The sequence below is a fragment of the Diplotaxodon limnothrissa genome, linkage group LG22 (assembly GCF_057381915.1).
Source record: "Diplotaxodon limnothrissa isolate DT_005_m linkage group LG22, D_limnothrissa_male_GT1.1, whole genome shotgun sequence".
NCBI lineage: Eukaryota > Metazoa > Chordata > Actinopteri > Cichliformes > Cichlidae > Diplotaxodon > Diplotaxodon limnothrissa.
The window spans coordinates 22,374,013-22,385,547 of record NC_140616.1 but is presented as its reverse complement, the minus strand read 5'-3'; the positions used below and the strand labels follow the sequence as shown (position 1 = coordinate 22,385,547).

General features: G+C 41.5%; 1 protein-coding gene across 1 annotated transcript in view; it reads right to left on the bottom strand.

The window, feature by feature from the left end:
* Nucleotides 1-7,692: 7,692 nt before the first annotated feature.
* The window catches only part of rims3 (regulating synaptic membrane exocytosis 3), a 34,415-nt gene continuing 30,572 nt past the window's right edge, over nt 7,693-11,535 (bottom strand). The window contains exons 2-6 of the mRNA XM_085346578.1: nt 9,354-9,495; nt 9,152-9,264; nt 8,455-8,556; nt 8,232-8,371; nt 7,693-7,905 (exon numbers count right to left, since the gene is read on the bottom strand). Coding sequence (XP_085202704.1) covers nt 7,693-7,905; nt 8,232-8,371; nt 8,455-8,556; nt 9,152-9,264; nt 9,354-9,495 — 710 coding nt within the window. The remainder of the gene's footprint in view (nt 7,906-8,231; nt 8,372-8,454; nt 8,557-9,151; nt 9,265-9,353; nt 9,496-11,535) is intronic.

Sequence of the window (11,535 nt, the reverse complement as noted above, 5' to 3'; positions counted from 1 at the left end):
TCTTTTTGAGAGGGGATGAGAGTATTCAACAAGCTGGCCAAACCACATCGTGAAGCATAAAGCGATTGTACATCCGCAATCTGTCACATCTGTTTTAGCTGATGCTTGTACGCTTCTCCCACACAAACCATCTCTGTGCCCCGATTTCTCTTAAAAGTGTTGCTAAATCTGCCTTTTCTGATGAATGCTTATGGAAATGCTGTGTTTCTGTTATTTTAATTTTATTTGACACTTGTGTTAAGCTGGTAAGATGCTGCTTTTAATGTGAGTGGCAGCAATATAGGAGGTGCCTATGTGCAGCATATAAGGACTTATTTCACAACAGTGTGACAGCAGCAGTCACCTTCTCCACTGAGAGCAACATTTATATAAGAGAGAGCACATCCAGCACAGCAACAGCAAATCTGTCAGTCAACAAAAGCTTCTGGAAAGGCAATGCAAGTCCACCTCTGTGGACGCTAAGGCCTCACCTGAGCTTTTCCATTTGTGATCAGGCTACTTTTTTTTTTTGGTCCAATATTTTTTCAGTGAAATAAAAACGAATGAAGGAATGTAACTTTGTACGTACTTGTCGATCAAGATACTGTATATTTTAATTCTTTATCAGAATATCGCTGTATATTATGTTTCTTAAACAACATGTTCTGTATATTAGTTTTTCTTTTCCACATGCTTTGCCCCACTTTACACAATTTCAATAAAATTTAACAATGTATATGTGACATATGATAATTGTCCCCGTGAAAACATGCAAATAAATATTGTTTTCGTTAAATTTTATGTTGTTTTGTTTGTTGTGTTCATTGCTGGGCTTTGTCTTTAGTCCCTTTTCATTATTTCTTACACTATTAAACCACGCAAATGCCTGTTCACACGATTCTTCTGCATGAATTGTTTGCATTCTGCAGAAAATCGCCTATTCTGCTTGACTGCTGTCAACAAAAAAAGGAGTGGCTGCACAGATGTTTAATACTACTGTGGAAGTTTGTTAGTAATTTTTTTCTGGCCTCATGTACAGGTCACAAAGGTCACGAAGCTCAAGGTAGTTTGAGTATAGACACATTAATGTTGCTCTGCATGTGCATGACTTAAACAGTAGTAAATGGTTTCCTTGTAGGCTCTCAAAATCAACTAAAAGTGCAACTGTGTAATACTATAAAGCTTGTTTCTACTGCCCACTAGTGGCCATACATGTTCATGTGTGGCTGACTCATATGCTTTGTTGTGTGGCCTACTTCTTTGTCCATTTTAATCTAACTGAGACCATAATTTATAAAAATGAGCATCTTGTTGTATTAAAAATGTGTGAAAGCAGCAACTGAGGCCATATAACCAAGAGAAAGGTGTTTGCTGAGGTCATTAATGGTGTTTTTTTCCTCATAGACTTTTATACGTTTGACTTCTTTTTCCATAGGGAGGAGGTGCCCCCTGGTGGCCATCGGAAAGAATGCAGCTCTTCTTTTACGTGACTTGAACAAAGATTCATCAAAGATACACAAAGAATGCACGACCTGCATTAGAAAAGTGAAGACACGGAGAATGAATGTCTGTGATTCAAATAAACTTTATTGACTTTGCGTCCAGATGTCAAAGGGCATGCAAATACAGGCTTCTGAATCCCATTGTTTTTTTTCCTTTTCTCCTCAGTTTGGTTCTATTTTCTTACAAAACTACGTGCACCTTAAGTAATCAATTTTGCAGCGTACAAACCACAAAAATACCAGTTTTACATTATCAAATACTGCACATAGAAAACATTTACAAAGCACAGGTATAAAATTACAGCTCCCTTTGTTTTGTTTTGTTTTTTCCTTCATCTTTGCCATAAACCACATCCTTTCATCAGCCAGGCAGCTACGCTATCCTTCGTTTTGCTTCTTGGTGGAACGTTTAAGGCCTGTTCAGAAAAGACAAACCCTCATTTACCAAAACAGCTATTCCAATTGAACTGGGATGATGAATCCGTAATTTGCAGGGAAAAAGAGGCATCGAGTCTACTACATGTGCTTTGGGAATGTGATTGTGGTCCATTTAAATATCAGTTAAACCATTAGTTTGGGTTGTGTTCTGTGCTTTCCTAGGCTTGATAAGATAAGGTTTGCCTTGATAGCAGGGAGGGGAGCTACTATGGCCCTAATACAATCTGACAGACGGCGAAAAAGGACAGAAAGGTTACAAAGCAAAACTTGTGCTGTGATCGCTGACATAGACGTGAGGCAAACGAACTGAGGCCGTCAGGTCAACGGCAATGTCTGTGTTTGTTCTCATGGCCAGCTGTAACGCTGGCAAATCAAACACCTGGAATGCATGCGTCTGGAATGCAACGTCGAAGAGAAAATTAAACTTGTTGATCACGAACTCTACTGTCATACAGCAGTAAATCACAATGCACTGCATGCTTTGTTAAATTTATCCCAGCGCTTAAATTTATGGTTACACTTTTATCTTATTTATGGTAGCTCAACTGATACCAGTGTTGTGCCAAAAGCCAGAAAGTGATTTCTGATGTTTCCATGAGTTTCTTTGATGTCTAATATCTTTACTCATATCGGTAAATAGACTGTAGATGTATGAAGGGGTCAAATATGAATAAAGAAATAACTGGTTTTTCATTGCCTTTTGGTCCCTTATAGTGTGTTTCAAGAACTGTGATGTTGTATTTGACGCCCTCTCGGCCAGATCTCTCTTGAAAAAGACATTTTTAATGTCAATGAGACTTTTTACCCGAATATATAAAGGAAATATAACAGTCACTTTGCCAAAAAACCTGATTCAAGCTTCTACCTTGTGAAGGGGAACTTCTTTCTGGCTCAAAATGACTTGATATCATTCATGAGAAATAAGTCCGATATATTTTTCACACAAATTAGGCCAATCACTTTTTGGGCGAATACCGGAAATCACTTTCTGGCGCCACATGCTCAGCTCTGGGGTCACGAGAGAGAGAGAGAGAGAGAGAGAGAGAGAGAGAGAGAGAGAGAGAGTGAAGCCGTGGGCGAAGGCGCCCACGACAGCAAATGCTACAGCCAATGTTTATTGCCAGAAGAAAAACATCATAAAATGTAAGGCTTGGCTCATGCTACTGCAAGATAACAGTGTTTTTAATCATAAAAGTTCTTTTGCATCTCTCTGGATGCTGTTCTGGGTCTGATCGCCCCCACCGCTGTCGCTTGTTGGTCTCATCGTGATCAAACCATCATTAAAGGTTAAATACAAGGTCAGAAATGCAAATATCAGAGTAACCATGCGGCAAATATTTCCTAGATCAAAATACAAATATAATAATTCCATCAGCTTGATAGACAAAGGGTTGGTGGCGGGGGGAGGGCAAACCCTTCTGCTCAAAACCCATCTTGGCGATTGAAATAAATAAAATAACCGCATCTCGCCAGACGGAATTCATGCTTGTTTACAAACACAGAGCTGTTCCTTTAAAACACAAATCATAAGACATACAGTATTACAGTACAGGAAAAGTAGGGGCCGCCTGATTGGGTGCAGGCGGGGTCCCCGGAAAGTCTCCAGAAGAGACAGTATAGCAAACAAGATGACGAAAAAGAGTTACACTCCTCCTCGGTGTTAGGGTTTAGAAATACATTCATAAAACTATACATATACACATAGAGAACTTCGGTACAATATCTCAAGCAAAATACATTTGTTCAAAACTTTCAGCTGTGTGCTACAAGAGTGAAGCAACGTCTCCTACGCAAAGTAAGGCCATTGTAAACTGAACAAGCCCTCGTTTTTTTGCAAAAAAAGCTAAAAGGCGGGTTTTGCCCACGCTGTCCTCCTTCTCTGAATAATACCTCTGTCCTTAGAAAAATAAAATACATATAATACTATATTTCGATATAGTGCACAAACTATGACTCAGGTATGTGTTATTAAGATGCGTTACACACAATACATTTTTTGGGTTAAAAAGATGCTTTTTTTATAGCAAGTTTGTGGGGTTTTACATTCTGAGCATTGGCAGCCTCTCCATTCAAATGTCACCTGAGCCGTGTCGACTTCATGCATCTGGACACCTTCACGTTGACAAAAAGAAAACGAAAACAGTCTATGCGTCACTCAGCTCCACAAAAGCACGAAGACTGGCAACCTGCTTGATCTCCGTCCCGTCATCCCTGCTGCTAATGAGGCTTCGACCCCCTTTTTTTGTTAATTGTGTGTCCAAATAAATCAAATGACCTTGTGTGAGACAATGCACAATGATCAGGTGACACTACAGTTTATATATAATATTTTTTTTTCTTTAAATGTAAGGTAAAGAGAAAGTTCAAAGTTAATGTTGGCGTTCATATCTGAAAACTCTGATCCACTCACACCTTGCTGCCCTGTCGCTCATTATGCATCACACTAACACACTAAATGCATCTCTCTAAAAGACATACACCCGCACTACACTTTAAACAAAGGCAATATTTAAAACTTATCCTCTAGGTTGCAAGAATCAAAGGATTTGGGCAAGTTTTGGCTAATCCTGCCTTTCTTATAAGATATATAATACATTTCTTTGCATCTATTCAATCATTAGAATGGGTAATGCTTTGAGGATGATTGATATATAGCAAAGGGACACACATACACACGCAGTCTCATAAAAGCTCCACACATTTTCAACAGTATTTTGATAGTTTACCAAGGAGTGGAACAATCAGCAGGGAAGTTACACAGATCTATAAATTTCATTATCTTGTTTTTTGAGGATTCTTATTCCTTTTTTTTCCATATTTGTATAACATGCCAGCTGTCCCAAGAAAACAAATCAATACATGAAATTACTTCCTAGGCGGGACCATACAAGTACAGATCCAGCAAGGAATAGCTCCGAACCATAAAACAAATGACAACACCTCTTTAACAAAGAAAACATTTTGTATACATATGATAGGAGGATTAAAAATAAACATCATAAATCATCCTCCCAAAAATTCAAGAATGCCAGATATCCCTTTAGTTTATCCAAAGTTCAAAAAGCATTGAAACGTGAATTGTGTTGTTCTGAGGTGCTGCGAGACTAAAAAAAACCTCGCATTTTCCCTTTTTTTTTGCAGAAAGATGAGGAGAGAGGAACAAATGAGGTGGTGATAAAAGCAAATTCAGAGCTCATAAACACGCAGAAGCTTTTAAGAGAGGAACTCGAGACTGTGTCTTTGCACCTCTTCAAAATATGAGCTCTGTTAGCGCCTTTGCCCGTGTTCATGTATGAGAAATATATACAAGGATTGATGTTGGTCAGAAAAAAATAAAATAAACCCTCCCCCCCCAGACATCTGCACCTTAAATAAACCAGTAAGAAAGCAGTAGCTTAATTTGGATGCTAGTCCCTCTGCTGCCAGTGAAGACTCCATTATCATCACACCTTTAACTGTTTTGTTAATTTTTTCTGCAAACACCCATATAGTTAGTGCAAAGCGGACTCAGAGGAAATGTAAATGGGAAAAGGTGGCTGAACAAGGTTAAAAGCCTTCAAGAAGTCTAAATCCGGCAGCAGAAGTCACCTGGATCAGCTGTTCTAGTGCACTCGACTTACATTTCCATGCTGCAATTCAAAACAATTGCGCAGCGCAGTGTGACCAAATAAAAATGCAAACGAAAATAAAAAGAAGAAGCAGTCAACCGCTGCGTGCTCCGCGTGAATATTTTACAGTAAAGTGCTATTTAAAGAAAACGCAAACACGCCGCCTGACGGGAAATATAAAACGAGAGTGCTGGAAATGTGTCACTGCCACGTTTGCACCTGAAACAAGTAAAACCACCATATGGCAGGTACGCTAGTAAATGTAGTGCTGACATAATAGTCGGCTATCGCAAAGAAATTCAATTCACACTGACACATTTAAAAGAGGTTTAGTTAGCGTCAAAGGGAAAGTTAGGAGGGTTAAAGGTTTCACAAGCTGTGCGCATGTTAATGTTTCCGGTGTTGTCCCAAAAAGTCATTCCCGTTGTTCCTGTGTGTTTTTTATGTATAATCTCTTTGCTTATATTGGTAAACAGACTACAGAGTCTATTGGATTTCTGAAGGGCTTATATACAAAATGAAGAAACTACCTGTTTTGAAAGCTTCTTATCATGATTGTGTATTATTTGCACCTACATTATAATCAATCCAGTCTCTTCTGGCTTTTCTAAAACATTTATGCTATATTTGTTGCAATTTCTGTTGCCCTCTTGGCTGGATTTCTATTACAATAAGACATTTATAATGTAAATGACACTTCTTAGCTAGATAAATAAAGGATTTATAAGAGTCACTTTGCCAAAAACTGAATGTATCTTGTGACAGGAATGTTGTTTGTGGCTCAAAAGGACTTGATATCATTCATGAGAAACAGGTTTGACATATGTTTCACAGATTATAGGCCATTTACAACAGTTTATTTTTTGGCACAACACCGGCTACATTTGATCGGAAAAGGAGAGGTGCAGAGGCACGCCGGCCATCTCCCCACATCCCTCATCAAGTAGGACGGGGAAGCTGGAACAAGTCCAGGTGCTGGTAGAGGCCCTTTCCCCAGAATACGCGAGGACGGGCTACAAAGCGGTCACATTTCTCCGAACGCCTAAGGTGAAGGCAGGGATCATAAATGTGTTTGTCCGCTGGCTGGCTTATTTTGTTCTCGTCTTCTGCAGATAGCGATGACAGCCAACCCCTTCGCTCCGCCATCACCACAGCCCTATCCTTCTCCCCAACTCAGTGCGGTGTGCTCCCTTCTCGGCACAAAATAAAGCAGCACTACACTGCTGTCACATTGGTCAAAGCAAGCTAAATGAAAAAGGTTTAAGCACTTTAAAATGTCTCGCAAGCAAACATGCAGAATGCAGCCGACACATATATATAAACACAAGTAAGTTTTTAACTATATATCTATTTTGATATATATATATCTATATATAAACTCTGCCCTGTGAAAATTATAGAATAGCAGTGTTGCTACCTCACATAATAGCCATTATGTGAATATCCGAGCCTGTTATCCAGGTATGTGTATGTGTTTGGCCTCCCGTGCCCAGCTTGTGTGCGTGCGCGTGCGTGTGTGTGTATCGTCATTTTTTTTTTTTTTTTTTTTTTTGTATTACATCTAAGTCATTGACTCTGCTACATATCCATATTTTATATTGTATACTAGTTCACCTACTACTTATAATAGTAATATTAACAACAATAACAATTGCTTTGGTTTAAAAAATAAAGTTTTTTTTTCTTAGTTTGGCATAGAGAGTTTAGAAACTGGCATCAGGATGTGCCCCGGGATGAGCTGTGCCACGGAAAATCTTGGACTGCAGAACACCCGGTGAATCCTGGTTTTCGTGGTATGAGATGTTGGAAACAGGTGGGTGGAAAAATGCTACATGTTCAGGTAAATTACGCCTTCTCCTGTTTTGGATCTGCTAATCGTTTTGCCAGTAAACACTGAGCGGTGGGTGAGAGTGTGAACGGACAGTCGAGAGGATATTCCAGTAAAGACTATGGCAGCATGTTGAGAGTGCATGTGTGTCAGTGTGGCTGGGATCAGGTATTTGTGTGTATGTCAAGTGTGTCTTCCTGCACGGATGCATCGCTTTGTGTATGTATGCCTACCTGGCTTTGCACTTACATAGTCGTCGTGTATATACAGTACGTGCGCCTGTGTGTGCGTGACTCTGCCTTGCGCGCGCGTGTGTGTGTGTATGTATTCTGGGTGTCTAGGTGCATGAAGGGCTGGTGGCGCTCTCCAGGGAGGACTGAGAGAGGCGTCGGGTGAGGGGTCCGATGCTGGGGTCTGCCAGGGAGGAGGTAGGGAACAGCTTATACCAGCCGCTGACTGTGGCAGACAGGTCCAAGTCCTCCAGGAGGATTTGGGCCATTCCCATGAAGCACTTGTGGTCCATACGCCCATAATCCCCCCACACTATTACCTGGAGAAGAAATGACAGCAATTTTTTTTTTTACTGCTTTCCAGTGCTGTGGAGACTTCTCAGCTACTGGAAGACCCCAAATCTATTTTTCATACAACAAATTTACTAACTCAATAATTATAAGTCCTATGAAGTTTTTGATTGGTGCATAAGAACTTTCAGTATCACCCAGTTTAAACCTGTGAGACCAGCAAAGACAGCGTAAAATCAATTATTTGGGGTGTTCGGGATCAAAAGAAAAATGCGTGAGACGTTTCATTTTTGGGTGATGAAGCTTAAAATGTTTGGCGGAAAATTGTAAAGGCTAGAAAAAGAGGATTACTTACCTGTAGGACTTTGCCCTGAGGACTCTCATCGAACAACAAAGCCTGCTGGTAGGTGGGGTCCAGAGTCTTCTTCACTACTTTGGTTTTCTTCTTAGCCAAGCACACGCCGTTCTCCAGAAGATACACCTTCACATAGGTTGCTGCAGAGGAAAAAAGAAAAAGTGAGCCTCATGCATGTGCTGCTAAGCCCACAGAATTGTAGCTTTCATCAAGAAGTGAGTACCTGGTATGTTCTTGGAGCCTGGTTTGGGGGTCAACCCTCTGGCCTGGTTGACCTCCACCTCTAGCTGCCCTCCTCTGTCTACCATGCCTACATTTACATCCCCTATAGATCAAAACAAACCAAAACTCAATATAACACCATAATAAAATTTTTTTTTTTTTTTAAAAACCCTGAAGTTTCAATGCAGCTGAGATCTCTGTGGTACTCAGCTAACAATCAAACGAGAGCCTGGACTGCAGCTGCAACAGACAATGTTCAGCAGCAGAGGGCCACATAGTGCTACAACGCCATCTTCACCACCAGATATAAAGGAGCACACTGCTCTGGGTAGTTATTTTTTCAAAACCAGTAACCTTTGCATGAAAGATTTATAGCTCACGCAGGAATAACTTCATTCCTGCTGAGCGAATACACGATTACTGGGCAGTATTTCACGATGCTGTTGTGCATTTAAGTGGATGCATGCTGCAAAAAGTTTTAAACAGAAACCGGAGGTTCTGATTGATGATGTATTAACTGAATGATCTGACTGTGCTGGTGTGCGATATATTGTCCTGCTTATATGCCTCACATTTCAATCAAACGCTACCAAGTAGAAACAATTGATGACTTCTACTAGTTTTGTATGATAAAAACAGATGAGAATGGAGTGGACTGCACGGGACTAGATGGTGATGCTGGCCGACTTCACGCTTACCCATTGGGGGTGTGGCTAATGTTTGCCGGCCTACAATCTGAGCGGGGCCTAGTCCGTCCAGGAAGTCACTGAACTGGCTCTCAGGGCCCAGGCGTGTGGTAGGGAAGACAAACCTGCAAGAGGAGAAACAGACTTATGCTGGATGAACAGGTATTGTGTATATGGACGAGCGAACGGATACACTGTTGGACGGGACACGCACGTTCCATCGGAGCTGTTTGAGTTAGTGCTGCCGTCGGTTGAGTCCTTGCTGCCCTGCCGTGTCACTCGGTTTCTCATCTCGACGGCGATTCCGGTCTCCGTGCTTCGCCGGATGGTGCTGCGGAGCTTCTTTGTCCCGCCATCTGAAAGCAGAACACAGAGGTCATGTTCCCTTCTTTAAGTACCTTTATTTCAACAGGCTAATCCACTAAGTATAATAATCCAAGGATTATTAGAGCTGCCTGTTAAGGCCGCCAGGGGTTAACGGTGAAATTATGTGACCCTTATGAGAATTTAAGATACTTCGTAAAGCCAAGCAAAGTTTACACACATACACACTCAGTTGCACAAATTGCCTAAAAATGTCTGATGTTTCTCTTTAGTTATTTGTGAGTGTGTTTCTGTGTAAAATGTTTGCTTTTTCAAAGCTACCTACCACAAATAATCAAGAATTCAAGTTTGCCTAGAAAGCTCAGATTCCTGCACTCTTTATTATGAAGCGAGGCCACTCTAGCGAGAAGGCAATATCCACTGGGGTGTCCCTGCGCTACTGAAAAACAGCTCCACATCACAGGTTTAACTACAGTCCATTTTAAATGCACAAAGCCCATTTTGCAATGGCTGTTGCAACTAGGGAGCAATAAGCCTTTAGCAGGACCTCCTGAGCCTCGGCTTGTAAGGCAGAAACACAAATTGGCAGCATGGGGAAGAGTAGTGGATGGCAGGGCAAGGGGAGAGGTGAGAGGCTGAGCTCAGAAAGATGAGGAGATGAGAGGAGGAGAGGGGAGGGTTATCAAGGCTTTGCAAGTCCTGCTGACGTTAGGAGAATGAGAGCAAGCCAGAGAGTGCTAACCCCAGAAGAAGCTTTCAGGACATCATCCCCTGTAATGACACACTGTATCTCCGTGTGACTCGGCATGCTGAAATAGCAGCAGCAGGGCACAGATGAAGTGATTTGGGTTCAGGATATGAAGTGTAAGGTTGTGCAGCTCTTTCCTTCACTTTTATCACTCCACACCTCGGCCTCGATGTCATTCTTGTAGCATTAGCCATAGAGTTTTAGGTCAGAGATCGATGTTCACAACTGTAAATTCACACCTTTACACGGGTATGCAGTAGGGGTGCAACGATATTCGTATCGATATTGAACCGTTCGATACAGTGCTTTCGGTTCGGTACGCATATGTATCGAACAATACAACATTTGTAATTTATTTTATCAATTTTCCTTCTGACGATGCTGTCTGTGTTGAGCGCTCAGTGAATCTGTGTTCGACTACTCCGCCTAGGCTGCACTGTCCAGCGCAGATCCACTGAGCGCTCAACACAGACAGTATAGTCAGAAGGAAGAGCGCAGGGCACCTCCCCCACCCTCATTCAGATCTGGCGTTTGGAATTATTTTGGTTTTCATGTGACGTATGACCCTGAAGGTAAGCGAGTCATGGACTAAAGTAAAACAGTATGTTGGATGTGCCATGCAATGCTCAATTACATGGGTGGGAACTAGTGTGCTAGCGCAGTTAGCTCGTTAACGTGTTGGCCGTCTAGCCCCATGCACAGAGCGATCGGCGGTAGCTCGTTAACGGAGATTTGCCGTGTTGTGGCGTTAAGGTCATTTCAACGAGATTAACCTGAAAGCACTAGTGGGAACACAACGAATATGACTGCACATTTACGCCGACATCATCCTAGTGCAAAGACAAAAACAACAAGCATGCTACTAACTTTAGCCGAGTCATTTAGACAGCTGTTAGCACATGATTCTCCTTATGCTGCTGAGAATATAGCCCAGAAGAAGCGGATAGTATAGCTTTTATTTTGGAAAGAGCCATTTCTCTGTAATAAACTCTCTTTTCCAAAGATGAGTGATTCCTCAATCAGATACAGGGCTTGCAATATCGCTAGCCCGACGTCCCGGAGCTAGCGATTTTTTCAGTCGGGCTACCAAAATCTATCTCTGCCCTGCCCGTCGGGCTATTGTAGGAAAAATATATGTCAATGCTTTTGCATTCTTTCAGAAATGTAGCTGGGTAATTATGTCATTGGCATCGGTGAGCCACTGTCAATATGTGACATATTGAAGTCGCGTTTGAATTTGCGCTCGTTTTTTTGCTTTCACTTTGCAATCGTGCGAACTGTGTATAGAGAGCGACAGCACTGATCTGTGAGTGATGATAATTTG